Raw genomic sequence first — 16,723 nt, 5'->3', positions numbered from 1 at the left:
TGCACACAACACCCCCCAAAAATCCCTGAGCATCAATGTTACACAGTGACTTAGAGGTTGATGTGAAGAGCTCCTAATTGTATACCGGCACAACCGAGCGAGTTTATCAGCAGTGGTGGTAGGCAAAGTTTTATTCTTGTTTGGTTATAATATGAGTGTAGCTAAAAATGAGGTTAATAGATTGGAATGAACCTAACGACAAAATATAATAAATGGCCCAACAACAATAATGCAAATAAAAGGATGCAGAGACAGACAAGCAAAGGAAACCCACTTTCTAGTTCTGAACTGCTAAAATTATAAAAAAGGAAAGAAGACCACCAAACAAAAAACTCTGTTGCAAATATTCTGAGAGTTAATTCCAAGCTTTCCGGCATCAAAAGCTGTCATCATTCACTTGCAGAACGAAGGCCTTTAGTAGTGATCTCGAATATACCCTGTCCTTTGCAAGACAATTCCATTTTGTGCCAGCAAGTTTTTAAAATTTCATACCTGCACCTAATCCTCTGCAGTATTTGGCAGTGTTCCCACTCCTTAGTATCCACTCTATCTCTTTAGCTCATCACCACTTATCTATCCTATGTATTAGTCAATGACCTCAGGTCCACACAGTGTATATTGTTTTTTAATCAACAAGGATATTGGCCACTCCTGTTTGTTCTTTGGCTCATTAAACCATCTTCCAATATCGTAGTGTTACACATATAATTTCCCACTTCATTGCATGCTGCATAGGCCTTCGCTTCATCTTGAGTTTCTTTGTAATCCTCCAAATTGATGTTGTGTATGTTAGCAATGCCGAAATGCGACGATCAGACACTTCATTTTCGAGACAGTGGTTAATTCCCAGCCACCAACTTGAGAACGCTTTCCACATGCCCTCCAGCCAATCCTTAGTCTTCAGTAAATTTCCTTTGCATGAGTAGGCAACCCTCTTAGCAACTGACTTGAATCTAATTACTCTTGTACAGATTTTACAGTCTGGTTGCCTATTCTGAACTCTCACCCTGTACACTAATAAAAGTTTCCAAACTTGCAAATTTGCATTTAGTAAATGTGCTGGCAATTATAAGAATTATTTTGTGACAGCATCATCTTGAATGAGTAATACAGAAATATTGCCAATATTCAATGTGTTTGGCTACAAATGAAAGTGGCACGGAATTTTATTTGTGAAGTGCCAAAAACCAGTAAGTTAGTGGGGCACCCTTTATTTCTGCTGTCTTTTGAACATAGGAGGGCATGACAAAAAGATTTGTTAGAATCCAATAACTAGCCCACCAATGCAATCTGGAAAAGATCTAGATGTTCTCGAATGAGAAAGCATTTTTCTATATTGCCATGGGATGGCCTCTACACACAAGTGGCTTTACACTTAAGGGGAGATGAGATTCCAAATAAAAGTTTCATTAAGTTGTAGCCTAGGGCAATGAAATTTTTGCTGTATATATATATAGGCTTTTGTACAGATTTCAAATGTGTAGCGAGTTTTGCAGTAAGTTGTACAATGTTCGTTTTGTGCAATGACAATGTGTAAAGTATAGTTTGTTTTGGATAAACTTCTTACGCCACTAAACATTTATGGTTTTCTCAACTAATAATGGCTTCTCTACATTAACTGTAGAATGCAAATAACTATCAAGAAAGAGCATAACGACATTTTAATAGACAAGAAAATTTATAATGTGAGAATTCTTAAAATTCTCAGCCTATACTAACTGTTCAATTTAGGTTCGCAATACTTATACAGGTGATATCAAGTTTTAAAGGAGATACTACTTGCACCATTCAGATGTCAAGGAATATGCAGGCAAAATTTCATCCTGATTGGGTTATCAGAAATACCAAGAACATGATGCCTAAACTCAAGAAGTCGCCGAAAAATGAAACTTGTGAAAAACGCATTTCAAAAGTATAGTACACTCCGTGCACAGAGACTGGCACGCTGCCTTGGGGTTGTCAGAGCAGACAGCAGTCTATGTGAAAAGCTCATCTATGTGAAAAAGATATGTTTCTTTAAGACGATTTTTTCCATCATGACAGCTTGGCAATTATGGTTATTTTGATCATGTGGCTTCAGTGTCCTCCTCACATAAAATGCTATGGCAAGCAGCCAGGTGACCATTTCTAGGAGACCAGACCACGGAGCAAGAATTTTTGAGGAGGCCACTTCCTTTCGATTCACCGTTTGCGCCTCACGCTTAACTGAGTGTGCTTCTGTGCATCCTCGCCGGCTCAGAAAGACCAGTGTCGGCGTCCTTGGTTGGGAAAAAAAAATAAGTGTTGTGCATGACGTGAAGTTGAGAGAGATGTAAATATCTTCGATACTAGGTAGGAATCGCGCCCAGGCATTCTTCATGGCATGCAGCTGTTCGACCACAGAGCTACAACACTGCACGAAGCTGCTTCAAAAAAGAAAAAAAAAAACTATATTAATGTCGATCATGCAGTGTCATGTAACATGTCATGTAACATGTCATGTAACATGTATATATGTCATGTAACATGGCGTAGAAGATTCGCCGTTCGAGAAGTGCTTCTCACAAACGTAGTCACGAGGCGTCAGCTCGCGATATTTCCTAGGTATGCTGCGAGCCCACATTATCAACCTCGCCGGGTCACTAGGAACTTTCAATAGAATTACCTTCTCCTTGCAGGATAGAAACTACTGTTGCAGCTTTGCACAGCACATTTCTACCCCATCTTGAAGAAACATTGCTCAAATCCTGCAAAGCGCTCTCTTTGGTTGCGGTGTGAAAAGCGTGCGCAAACAGTCAGTGCCGCCGGCGCAGCACACTGCAGCCACTGAGGGCGCTAAAGAGACAAAAAGCCGGCATATCGAAAATGAATTCGCGTCAGCTTGTGGGGAACTTTCCCTCCCAAGGCCACCCATGCATACGCGGCCACAACATGCAAGCAGGAGCGAGAGGCACATGCATGCGGCAGGCGTCATCTGCTTCAGGGCCATTACTAGCAGCTCGTTTCAAGCGCTTTGTGGCCGTAATTCTGGCAGTATCAGTTAGTAACTGCGGCTGAAATATCTGTCACATCTAGTTATTCATGTTACACACAAAAATTTAAAAAATTTTGCAGTGTACGAGGTACTATCAAGACTTTTATGCGTCGTGTCTATAGGAGCGCATGTAAAAGTCGGTAACGCGCTGAAAGCGTAATCTGCCGAGCATTGGTGCAGCCTGGGAGTTTCTACTCCTCAAATACTTCTTTCTCCGTGCTCTAGACAATGAGCTCTTGTTAGTTTTTACTAACCACATTTAAAAGAGATTTTAACCTACTTCAAGTTTAAGTGCAATCTTTAGTTTGTTTTTTTTTTGTCACGAAAGTAGAGAAACTATTTGTCAAAGCAAATAAAAATTAAAATTATGTAATTTTGAAAAAAGTTGTCTTTTTTTACTCGCATTTTTTATCGAATAGCATCTCCCATGCTACTAGGAAAAAAAGTCTCTTTAATCTGTAGCTTACGGCAATAAAATTTTCACTGTTTACAGAAGTTTTTATGACAACTTCAAATATGTAATTATTTTTATAGTAAGTAGCATAGTTTTCACTTTGTACTATGACAAAGTGTAAAATATGGCTCTTTTTGAATACACTTTTTTTCCACTAAAATTTCATGATTATTTGCCATTAACGGTTCATTTTGCTCAACATTAACCGTAGAATGCAAATATTTAAGAAAGTCTGGGTATGACATTGTAATGAACAATAAAAATTTTTATGTGAGAAGTCTTCAAATTCTAAGCCCGTACTGATTGCTTACTTTAATTTCATGATAATTACATGTTTGATGTAAGATTTTAAAGGAGATAATTGCAGTGTTCACAAGTTGAGGAATGTGTGTGAAAAATTTTATCTCAATTTAGCCGTAAGAGGTACCAAAAACATGACGCCCAAACTCAATAAGTTGCCCTAAATTGCATTTCAAAAAAAAACACATTTTAAATGTAAAAATGAAAGCTCATCTATTTGGCAAAGATATTTATTTTATAATAATTTATTCCATTACGATAGCTTGGTAATCATTGTCATTTTGAGCATGTGTCTTTGGTGAACTCCTCATGCCAAATGCAATGGCAAGCAGCCAGGTGAAAATTCCGAGGGGACTTTAGACAATGAGTTCTTTATTTACGAATAGCCACCCTGTGATCTTTAATATCGATTTATACGTACTTCAAGTTTAATTACAGCCTTGATTTCTTTTGTCATGAAAGTAGAGAACCTTCAAGCAAGTAAAAATAAAAAAATGTCATTTTGGAAAAAAATTTGCACTTTTCGAGTAGCATCTAGCCTTGAAGGGACACTAAAGTCAATCAACAATCTACATCAAAGTGATAGCTCAATGTATGACATCTAAAATAACAATATCATCACAAACAGTGCCCTACTTACCAAGAAATTAATGTAAATGCACAAGAACACAAGCGCCGCAGTAGGACATTTTCAAAATGATTCCGATGACATCAGACGGACCACGTACAATTAATCACTGGTAATCGATCTAACTGCACTAAATGAAGAGATTTCTGTGCATCAAGAGACGCAATGGAATGCTGCTTGTTTTGTTTGTTTCTGTTTGATTCATGGAAAAAAGAACCGCCAGACGTTACTATGGCGAATGGCGCGAGTGGTTCAAAAATTCATTTTTCGAATGGTTACACGAAACAGGTGCTGCCATCTAGCGGGGCTTAGTCGAAACAAAAATGCCTGCCATCTCGAAGCCAATGGCGAGAAATTGATCAATGGCCGTTGTTGCTGCTGTAGCTCCCGCTGCTTTTGGTCTGCTGCTACTAGTGCAGTAAAGCCGGGCAACGTTGTGCCCAGCAACAGTGATGTGAGTGGGTCCGGTCGGTCAGCTTCTTTAGGTGGGTAATTTGAAGTGCGCTAAGCCAATGGGGACCACTAAATAGTGATTTTATTTCAAAATATACCCTTCCTTGGCACAGAAGTAGCACTACAAGGTTTCTGGAGCACTATTTAAATAATCAACATCAACTTAATAGTTGCCTTTAGTGTCCCTTTAACTCAAGCCCTTATAGCAGTTGTATATGTAGATATCAGAGAAAATAACTTGTCCAAGACACACATGCAGAAGTAACATGCAAGCATAAAACTTACCTGAAGCTATTGGGAGGGCAGGTCCTCTGTGAGCAAAGCAAGGCTACCTCGTCAGAATTATCCCCACAGTCATTATCACCATCACAGAGCCAGTAAGGCTCTACACAAATGTTGGTTGTCTCACACTTCAAGTGGTTTCCAGGGCAGGTGCGATTATTTGGACAGTTCGCGTGGCTTTCATCTGAAGTTTTGTTGTCCTTGCAGTCATTTACACCATTGCACAGTTGAGTTTTTGGGATGCAACGGAAGTTGGCACATGTGAACTCGCCATCAGGGCATGGTGGGTATTCTGCAAGATGGCAGTTTTTTCAGAAATGCAAAATAGCAGGCCTAGAAATCACATGCGTAAAAAATCGGAATGCCAGCTTACCACAGCCTTCCTCATCTGTGCTGTCCCCACAATCGTTTTCGTGATCACACTTCCATGTTTTGAAAATACATCGGCCGTTTCCACACCTGAACTCTGTTGGTCCACATGTGTGCTGGGCTGTTGATATGGGTAAAAAAAAATAGAGTGAATAAGCAATCTCTTTTTTTCAAGATGTATGCATGCCTTGTAGTAAACTTACCGCAGAATGACTTGTCTTCATCAGTATTGTCTCCACAGTCATCATCTCCATCACAAGCCCACAGTCGCGGAATGCATTTGCCATTACCACATGCGAATTTTGTGTCATCGCAAGAAACATTTTCAGCTGGAACAGACAAAAAAATTACAAATGTGTAATGTTCATTACAACCAACAGCTGATCACCTAAGTGAAATATTACTAGTAACCAATTTGAGAAAACAAGCTTAAGGTTTTTGCCACAAATTTTAAGTTGTGATAGCTAAAGCAGAACAGCATTAATTGGCATTATGAACGAGCGGCAAGCATTATTAGCTGCCACAAATACTTACGAACACACATCCTTCCTTCATTTGCAACCTTAAATGTTGAGTTGCAGAGGCATTCAATAGTTCCATTGGGAGCTTGGTGACAAGAATGAGCACAACCTCCATTCTGTAAACTACATGGATTCTTGTCACCTACAAAGCAAAAACCAATCAAACAAAATGCCATTATTATTGCCCGGTAAGTTGAGCACACCTAGTAAGGGCCATATGAGAGTACACAAGACTTACATTTTTGTCGGTCTGGAGAGTAAATATGAATATCACGTGGAGATTCTTCAAGCCTTTTTACCATTTCAATCATACCAGCCCCAGTGTGCTTTTCAGCACGATATACACCACCTGCAGCAACAGTAAACATTAGTAACTAAAAGAACTGATGGAAGCATTTTTTTCTTCACTCGTGCGGCAACGGCATAAGTTCACTGCAATATGTGCCACATCAGCAAGCAGGACATAAGTCTAACCACACAGCTTGTATATGAGCGTAGCCCATGAACACGAGGTCAAGAGTAAAGAACTTACGTAGCTGTAAGTCAGTCCAGTAGATGTAGTTCTCATAAACTGTGATAGCAAATGGGTAGATTGTTGCAGACACTAGAGTCTCTCTGTTCTTTCCATCTAAGTCAGAACGTTCAATCTTCTCCCTGTAAACAAACAATTAAAATTACCAACATTGAGCATTGAACTGTGAATGACTGGATCTGCTTTCAGAAAAACCTCACAGCCTAGGATTTAATGGCCATTTGCTAGAAAAAAATTTTCAGACTGGAACTTTAAAACGCAAGAGCCGTGCCTTTTATGAAGTGTGTGCCATTTTGTAGACATGATTCTTTGGTTGATACTGTTCCTCACACATTTATTTCCTGAGAAACAGCACATATACAGCAAGCCATTAATTCTATGGTTCATCACTCTGGCAGTAGGCAACTGGCCGCAACTAGTGATAAGGCGTGACCGCAGAAGTGTCATCCTAATAGTGGAAAGCTGTTCAAGTTAGCAACAAACTGTGAGACCGGAGCAGTATCTGCATTTCTTGCTTGTACTGCATACTCAAAACAAGTTTTAATTAAACATATACAAATAATGAAAATTTCAAATGCATACTGAATATGAATAAAGTGAAAAACTATCTGCAAAAGCATATGTGTATAGCATAGAAAATTGTTAAACAAGATGTAACCCTAGCCTTTATTAATGTTTTAAAATAAATTAATGAAACTAAACATCACCAAGTAACAGCACCTTGAAGATATTACTTTTGGTAAAGCACTCATTGTAAATTATTGCAGACGTATTGACTGCTTCACACGTTCATAAAGTAAGTGCTCACTACGCATAGTGATAACACTTTCCCCTCTCAAAAAGACAGCTAAATGTTCTCATTGAAATTATTATGACCAGTTCTCATGACCGGTTATTTTACAGTACCTATATAACAGAAGAGCAGCCAACTTTAAACTCACAAATTTTGTGGGAACAAAGGAGTTTTGCTCAATGAAAAACAATTGCAAGTTGAACAAACAAAGCTTCAAACCTGTTCATGTACATAATACACAAAACAAATTTTATACACATATGCATAAAATTTCAAGCTATAACATCATCTACAATTTCTAAATTAAAAAAAGTTTTACAAAGCTTCATGTAATGCCTACATATTGCAAAGTGGTGGTTGAAAGTTTATTATGGACTGCTTTCATGCACATGTTGATATTCCAGGCGAGATCGGGCTAAAGGTGGCAGCACCGTCTCCGCGGAAGTGTGGATACGCGGCCAGCGGTGCACATACAGATACACGCAAAGACCCTTTGTTGCGTGCAGTCTGAGCAGATTGTCAGCAAGTAAAATACGTTGACCGTGAGTTTACTGGTAATATCTATGCTCCTTTTTACTGAATCAGTACATGAAGCCTATGCAACGTTACCATACCCAGCGAGTAAAGCGCATTCTGCCTTTCAAAAAGATGCTCGTTCTGGATGACTGTCTGCACTTTTCCACATTAAATCACTCTTGCTGTGTTGTTTGTCAGTGTTTAGCTTGTGTTCCGACTGATACGCTTTGCTGTAGCATGACTGAACTATTTATTTACTTCTTTCTCATCTGCATACAGCAAAAAAGAAAGAAGAGAAAAAAATCGTAAAAACCCCGCATATCTGTGCGATGGGTTCAGTGCCAGCGTTTGCACTTATAGGCATTTTTTTCTCATTATGTTCACCATAAAATATGACACAGTCGACAAGTCAAAGCTCAGTCGCTGATAGCGCTTTGCACTACATTGCATTTACCATGTATGCAGAAATATTCTTGCACCAGTAGATATACAAAACCTTGTAAGAGTTCAGCAGAAAGCTTTCATAGATAGATTATGTGCATGACAGTGTTGCAACAAAGGTCTTGTTATTTTATGGAACTAGCAAGTTTTTGTTTTGTTTTTTCAGATTAAAAATGACTGCTGTCTTTCGTTTGATTTTGATTGATATGATTTGAAGATTTCATTTTCAGTGAAATTGTACATTAAGTGTAGGGCATACCGTCTGAATTAATTTTGAATGCCTGGGCTCTTTAAAGCAGTCTTAAATCTAAGCACACGATTGCGCACGGCAACTCCATTTTAAATACACCTCAAGTATGAAAGTGTCACAATTTATGTGATAGTAATATTCTTATGTAATGGTACCATGGCCAGATAAACACATCTAAGGCTCCTCGCATGACCAATAAACTACAGTGCCGGTGTTGTTCACCTACCAACAGTGTGTAAGTGCGTGACCTAGAGCCTTATTTTTGTTTACAACTAAGTCACTGAAACGCTGCACTCATGCACCATAATAGTCATCATGCCTTGGAGGATGCCAAAAGCATTTTACAATGTGCCTGAAGCAGAAAGTGGAACCCACTGTAAAATTATTCAGGTGTATAGAAAGTACGACGACAATAAAAAGAACTCTGGAAAGTTGCACTCGCTTATCTTATCACAATGCATTAGCAGCTGAGCAAGACTAAATTCTTTCATATGCCATTTCAGGCATACGTACAAGCAGTCACACTCGCGTTGACATGACTGAACAAACCACCCTTTGACAACGTGCATGACGTACGTGCACATAGAAACACGACGAGGCTAGCAGACGATGCACAGAGCAATCCACACTTGCGTGCTTCAGCTAGTTGCCGCGAGGCGGCGACTTCACTTGATCTAGTGGCCAATAGCAACTATTTATGGTCAATGTTTGATACAGCGCATAAATCATGAATACTATGCAGAACCATCATTTACATTTTAGAAATTCTGGCTAAAATTTGTAAAACTTGATATAAGTTATATACCTACAAATAACACACACTCACGTAAATTAAAAAGCTTTCCTTTATGCAGTGTGTGCCATCTCTCACATATCCATTTGATAGTGAACACCATACACATACACATGCCATTTTCCTAAAACACAAAATGTCTGCTGACTTACCTTAGAGCATCAGTCCAGTAAAGCTTCTTATCATCATAGTCCAAGGCAAGACCACTTGGCTGGGTCAGGTTCTGTTCCACAATCGCCTGCTTGTTGTTGCCAGCCATTGTTGCACGATATATTTTGCCAGTGTTTCCATAACGTCCCCAGTCAGTATAGTACATATATCTGATTTTGTAAGGAGCACCATGTCAAATGCAAGAACATGCCAGTGTCACATGAAACATATGCTAGTCTGAGTTAAGTGAGAAGGAAGCCTACCCTTGGCAAGGATCCAGCACAATAGCCCTGGGTCTTTCCACATGGGCAATCATGACTAACTGGGTGCCATCCCTGTTCATGGCATAAATGCTCCTGTTCGCAGAATCCGTCCAGTAGATCTTTTTTGCTGTCCAATCGAAGGCAATACCTTCTGGATTGATTGTCTTGTTCAAAACAACATGAATGTCCATTTTGTCTGGGTTCACCCAGGAAATGCTGCCATCCGGGCGAATTTCTGGAGAGGCAATGCATTTTAAAACATAGTTCCACATTCCATAACAATGCAGAAAAAGTGAATTACAGACTACTTACGGGTGAAATACATCCTTTTGTCTGCGTAGTCAAAGTCAAGCCCGACAACATTGGTCAGATTTCCTCGGGGCTGGAATGGCACACTTGTCTTATGTGGGTCCATGAAGAGGCTTCGAATTTCCCGGCGGGTGGTGAAGACTAGGAAGACCTTAGACACTGCAGTAAACAGAATCATGCAGTTTAAAATGATCAATGTTCCCATAGTGATAAATTTCACAAAAATAAACCACTCACTGTCACACTTGCGTCCATCATCTGCCAACTCGCCAGAAGCACACCCACACTTCCACTTTGTGCCATTGTACGATTCCGGCATAGAGAAGCAGAGCTGGTCACACGGTCTTGTTGAACAGGGTGATGAGGCTAGCAAGGCAAGAAGCAAGAATAGTGATCACAATGTCTTAAAAATAGTGTGCTTGCTCGAGGTACGGTACCAAAGAAAAACACTTACCAGGGGGCTGGTTAGAGCTGTCAAAAACAACAATGTCTCGCAGCATGTTCAAGTCAGATTTCACTGGCTCTGGCGGGCTCGTAGTGTTTGTTTGGAACTTGCTAGCCTTGTAAATGGTCCGCAAGTTCCTGTCTGCCCAGTAAACATACTGGCCGGAAACAGCCACACCCATTGGGTTTGGAAGGTTTTTCCTGACATACTGCCGGTTTCCGCCAGAGAAGGAAACTTTCTGGAAACAAAGTTGTAATAGGCAAAATTAATTAATATGAACATTAACATACTATTTAACTCCAAGGCAACTAATTTATTTGAAAAAAATAAGAATTTTCGTTGCAGAGTAGCTGCTGTAATGTGCCGAGGAGAACGAAACTAAAAACAGCACTTAAAAGATGGGTACAAGTAAAGAACGACACAGGCGCATCATGTGTCATTCTTTACTTGTCCCTATCTTTTAAGCACTGTTTTTTCCTTTTGTTATGAGATACCAAGAGGCCCAACATTGTTCACTAGTCCAAAGGAGAAGCTTATATAATATTCAAACTGAACTGATGACTACCTTAATGAAGATTTATTTCTTATCCCTACTCAATCATTAGGCGGGAACACTGCACCTAAACATTTTTAAAAGCTCTGTATCAATTTGAATGAAACTCACCGAGTTTACATATGTTTGTGTGCCGATTTCAAACATGCAATTTTCTCCTAGCACAGTAGGTATTTTTTAAATTCTATGAGCCATTTTGGGATACATACTTTATCAAAACTGGGAGAGTTACAAAGTAAAGCTTATCAGAATGATCTAGAATGAGCACAGAGAGCAAGAAAACTGAAGTTCCAAGCCTATTGTGGTATGTTGAATAGTTGTGACTAAAATCCCAGCTTGACATAGAATCATGAGCAAATGTTCAACTTACTATAACTTTTGTTCAAACGGGCTTAGGGCATTCATTCGTGTTTTCTTGCATTTCATACTCAACCCAGGTCATTCTGGGGTGCTTAATTACTTTGTAACTCTCTCAGTTTAGGCAAACTATGGCTCCCAGAAAGCCCATAGAATGCTTGATATTTTAGAAAAAATACATCTTATACTACAAAAACAGTTGCAAATTTAAAATATGCACTCATATATAGAAATTAATCAAGCTTCATCTCAATAAATATAGAATCGAAGAATAAATTGGTGGAACCTGAACTTTGCCTTTAAAAGTTGAATGCGATAGCAATATCCTGTCCCTAATGTGTACTACAACCACTTGGTGCATACTTTTTTTAAAAAATGCAGGATGTTACTCGTGAAGGTTTAAGTGTGGATTACTACAATGTAATAGATAAATATGAAAGTGGCTTGTGTCGGTGATGCTTTTGCATATGGCTGTCATGTGTAATGGGTAGCATGCTTTAAAACATGAGCAATTGTGCGCGTGCAATCTTTTCGTCATTGCTATGCACCCTTCACATGGTCATTAGGCAATATGCACATTAACAAGTGTGCCTTTTGTAATGGGTGGTTCGCTTTAAGCCATGAAGTCGTTACGGTAATCACATTTCATGACGCTCAATGGCAATGTGCGCTTGTACCACGCAATATTACTGCAATATTACGCGTTGTATGGTGAAGCCTATAAGCAGGATGTGTGTGTTTGTAAAAAATGAATGTTATTTCCAGTGCATTTCTAAGAAGAGGAAGCTATTTTAACTGTATTTCAAGGCAGATGTGTGGCAGAACACCTGCTTGCCATGCAAACAATCTGGGTTCGATCCTCACTTGAAACCAGATTTTTTTTTAATTTATTTTATTTAGACCTTTCTCAATTTCACGGTCCCCAACGAGATGATTTTTCACTCACAATCAGCGACACCCACGCCGACAATGACACAGGAATATCTGCGAAATTAGTTTTTTAATGCTATCAGGTTAAAAATTTTTGGCATCTATGTCCCCCCTAGAGACTACCAAGCACTTCCACACAGAGTATATAATGGATTACCAAACCTTCACACATTATAATGCGTGCTCTTGCCAATGATGCAGATGTGATCCACTGCACAATGTCACTTACAATGCAACTTCCAATGCAAGTTAAAGCCATTACACATGTCCTCTAGATATTTAACTGCTTTTTTTCGGCGACCTGAACTTTTTTCTTTAAGTGCTGTTTGGCCAATACTTGACAGCTCAGCTAAAGCTCATATTTATTAAGTACCAATCGGACTCATAGACTCACTGTTTAGAGTCATAATTGTTGCTAATGAACCTACAACCTTTGAATAATGCGTTTGATGTTCTACCATTTGAGTTACAGCCACGCTAATCCTTCATTCGATTTTATTGGGCATTTCTGAGGCTACTGCTGCAGTAGCTCAATTCGTAGAGCATCACACGCAGCATCACCTGAACGTTGCAGGTTCGGTCCCTGCCAGCAGCAAGTTGTCTTTTCATCCACTTTAATTTCTTTGCATTTATACCATAATTACCACATTATCGTTCAAAGGCAACAGATCATAACCCTTTATACTCTCCTTGGCTTCATTTTCTGTTGGTTTTATTAAGTCAAAGAAATTCTACAAAAAAAAAAAAGAGTTGAACAAGTATGTACAAACCAAATAAGCAAGAGTTCATGACAAATACTTGAAAAGCCCTCTGTTTGCTTTGCTGGTAACATAATATATAAGCAGGCTGTTTTTATTTAATGTGCTTATCTATAGCAGCTATGCTAGTTTCATGTGTAAAACAAGAGCAGAATACATATGCACCAAAATGATGGCAACTTAAACTACTTTGTTATGTACATTAGTCTACTTCTTAGTCACAAATTTGTCTCTATACAAGGTTTTGTAAAAGTTTAACAGCAGTGATCTAAAGTGAAGGTTTCACAAAAAAAAAGTTTTGCATTTGACATATCCATGGTAGGAGCATTTATTATAAGGTCCAGGAAAAGCCAGGTGTACACTCATAAGCTTCTCAAAAAATAAAACTTGATTGCTACATTCTTGAACTTTACGAGTTCCTTTCAGCTGGCATCACATAGTGTCTTTTGCTTATGACTTCTTGTCTTTTGTAGTAATCTTCTAGTGACTGATAGGGATAGGGCAATCATACCAAATAGTGAATGCAACAGAACCTTATATTTCCATAAAGCAACAATATTTTTAATGCAGTCTCATCTGGGATAACTTGAGAACTGGTTGGCACACATATTTAGGAGTGAGGAAGAAATAACACTACTATAACTAAGACACAAGAGAGCAAATAGAACAAGACAAGCACTTCTATAGCTGCAATCAATCCATCGTGCCCTTGTAATTGTCATTCATCCTTATTTGTAGGCTACATTCAAAACATTGCTCAAGCTGGCCATCAACAAGCGCAAGAATGTCTGCTTAATCAGAGCTTTTTTTTTAAGACACTTTTAACTGACAGTTACACAAATTTGGCTTCTGCAACAAAGCTTTACAGAGGTAATGTCCTGCACTAAGAGCAAGACCATATGATAAAGCTAGAAAAACTACTGCTAATCAATGGTGCTCCACACTCCAATGAATGCACATAAAGATAGCTCAAGCAAAAATAAATGTGATGGCTGCTTCAGCTTTGAATCTATCAAACTTGACAGATTTATTGGCAGACAAAAATTTCCAGATAAAATACCACTAATATTAATACCCGATGTTCTACGTCCCAAAGCCACGATATGACTATGAGAGACGCCGTAGTGAAATGTTCCAGAAATTTTGACCATCTGGTGTTCGTTAATGTGCACTGACATAGCGTATTAAAAAGGCATCTACAAATTCGCCTCCATTGAAATGAGACCACTGTAGCCAGGATCGACTTTTTGGTCAGCTGCTGAGCACCTTAACCACTGCTTCCCAATGATGGATCATTTACAGTTAAAAGAATCAGCTTTTTATCCCTTTACAGTTCAATCGATGTAGCAAGTTTCTTTGCCATTTGTATAAATAATACCGTACCAGTACGTATACTTCTGTCCAAGAGGTGAAAATGTATCGCCTATGTCTGTCATACAATTCATTCTAAGATGGACAGGTGCAGCCTGCATTTGCACAGTATGCAGAAGTGCCTACCTAAAACAACAAGCACATACCTGAACAGCATCTTCTCTGGAGTCAACCCAGTAGACATCATGAGTAACAATATCAATTGTCAAGTCCCTAGGATTACTTATTCCAGTAACCACAATGGGTACACGGTTTGTTCCATCCAGATAGGCCTTCTCAATCTTGGGATACTGGCCGTAATCAATCCAATACAGGAACCGCTTCACAGGATTCACAGCTATTTCTCGAGGAGAGTCGGTAGTAGTCTTGAGTAAGATGACTCTATTTGATCCATCCAGCAAGCACACCTCAATATATGTTTCATGAGGGAAGACGTTCGTGAAGTAGATGCTTCCTAAAGGAGTAAAAAAAATAATTCCACTTGACAAAAAGAAACAATGTCACAGTAGTATGAACAATGCTAAGACCTCAAAGAAGAGAAGAAAGAAGTTCAGTATGAAATGGTGTACTGTGAATGCAGCATGCATCATTATGAGCAAAGTTTGCAAAAGCTACTTAATTCAAGACAACCATTATTGGAAAGTGACTGGCGTACAGCACGCTATATCATTATATGCTACTGGAACCACAAGCAAATATGTATAATAGAACCACAATACATGTTTCATATTTATATACTTAACGTAAAACACGCATAAATAAATTATATCCTTTCTACGAGCACATGAACAGTGACAATCTTGGAAAATGAACCTGCAGTAGGAAAGTGGTAGGTAACCCCAAAATTCAAGATGTCCCAGAAGAAAAAAAAATGTTATATATTTGCATACTCACTGTACAAAAGAAAAAAGGTGCCCACTAGCATTGCTTCAAGGTATTTTGAACAATTATGAAAATAATTTCAATACTTTAAACAATGCACATGACAGGCCACTAGCAAACTAATGCAATTTATACTAAAACAAGCCAATGTGCCACTCAAAGAAGTCGCTGATAATGAAGACTTGGCTTTCGTGGTTACGTCCTTTCGTGATAACAGAGTTTGGAGCATCGTACGTGCGCCTGTTGCTAAGAATACCTGGCTTGCTAGATTGAAGGGAAGATGACAGCAGACAGTGCATCAACATACGTTCTGTTAAGGAGGTGGTGCCATCAAATTTCGAAGCTATAGAAAGCCCGTTGTGCGTTTCCTCTGTATGCAAGGACATGTACATGAAGAATCGGGCACAGCAAATCTTTAGAATATATTTTAATTCACTTCTAAAGTATACCTAAATGCTCATTCTCCCGATTGAGACCCATTGCTAGCGTGTCCAACACTGACATGGCTGTATAGAAAAGGCAACGAAAGTTGTAAAAGCATCACATCAGTTCTGCAGTGATGTGAGTGACCTCCGAAGCTCCACCACCACCGCTACGTATATGCTGGCAAAGCGTCGGTTGCTACATCAATCATAGAGTTTCAATCACTTCCTGGCCCAAGTTCTGCCCTTCTTCACACAAATGTGCGTCGCAGCCTTGCGTGATTACGTAACCATGCTACTTACACTGCTACATCACTACCCAACTCCGCACCCAGGAACCGAAACAATGTTGTTCACATAATTGAGGTGAAAATAAATTATTTAGCGAAAACACACGAGTCTTGGTGCGTGTATATGCTTCCTGGAGCTATAAGCAATGCTCGCAGCAAAGAATGTGCAAGCCACAAACTGGTGGCTTTGAGTGTGCTGTCAAGTCATCTTTTCTTCATGCTTCATGCATTGACTACTCTTACAGCTGAGGTTGCAATTATACATTTAAATGTCACAAAGGATGCAGAGGTGTAGTCCAGCCTATTTAATGCTAGATTATCAACAGAGGTGCCTCATAAGAAGTTGAGATGTTACGAAGCAGAGATACAAATTTATCCACAGTGTCTAACACTTAAAACGGTTGGAAAGGGAAGATGAAAGCTTGCGATGAAAAATCCATAAACAGGGGTTGTGTCGAGCAGACGTTTCGACAAGCGGACTTGTCTTCCTCAAGGCTAGAACGACATTAGATTATGCTCTTTGTATGCGAACATACCTGTAACTGAAGGAATTGAAGCGGTGTTAAAGTCACTCATAGAAAGCAAGCAAGCACATAATGCCGGAATTTACCTCTCGTTACTTGAATTAGTCCTTATGCTTAATCATTT

At 39.1% G+C, this 16,723-nt stretch overlaps 1 protein-coding gene across 1 annotated transcript in view; it reads right to left on the bottom strand.

Moving 5' to 3' along the window:
- The window catches only part of mgl (low-density lipoprotein receptor-related protein megalin), a 246,947-nt gene that overhangs the window by 34,048 nt on the left and 196,176 nt on the right, over positions 1–16,723 (bottom strand). Inside the window, exons 39-50 of the mRNA XM_075881883.1 lie at positions 14,628–14,931; positions 10,522–10,750; positions 10,305–10,433; positions 10,071–10,226; positions 9,759–9,993; positions 9,498–9,665; positions 6,553–6,674; positions 6,259–6,369; positions 6,034–6,162; positions 5,703–5,828; positions 5,504–5,620; positions 5,134–5,422 (exon numbers count right to left, since the gene is read on the bottom strand). Coding sequence (XP_075737998.1) covers positions 5,134–5,422; positions 5,504–5,620; positions 5,703–5,828; positions 6,034–6,162; positions 6,259–6,369; positions 6,553–6,674; positions 9,498–9,665; positions 9,759–9,993; positions 10,071–10,226; positions 10,305–10,433; positions 10,522–10,750; positions 14,628–14,931 — 2,115 coding nt within the window. The remainder of the gene's footprint in view (positions 1–5,133; positions 5,423–5,503; positions 5,621–5,702; positions 5,829–6,033; positions 6,163–6,258; positions 6,370–6,552; positions 6,675–9,497; positions 9,666–9,758; positions 9,994–10,070; positions 10,227–10,304; positions 10,434–10,521; positions 10,751–14,627; positions 14,932–16,723) is intronic.

Source organism: Rhipicephalus microplus, chromosome X, assembly GCF_043290135.1.
Source record: "Rhipicephalus microplus isolate Deutch F79 chromosome X, USDA_Rmic, whole genome shotgun sequence".
In the NCBI taxonomy this organism is placed as follows: Eukaryota; Metazoa; Arthropoda; class Arachnida; order Ixodida; family Ixodidae; genus Rhipicephalus; species Rhipicephalus microplus.
This window is presented reverse-complemented; position numbering and strand designations above follow the sequence as displayed.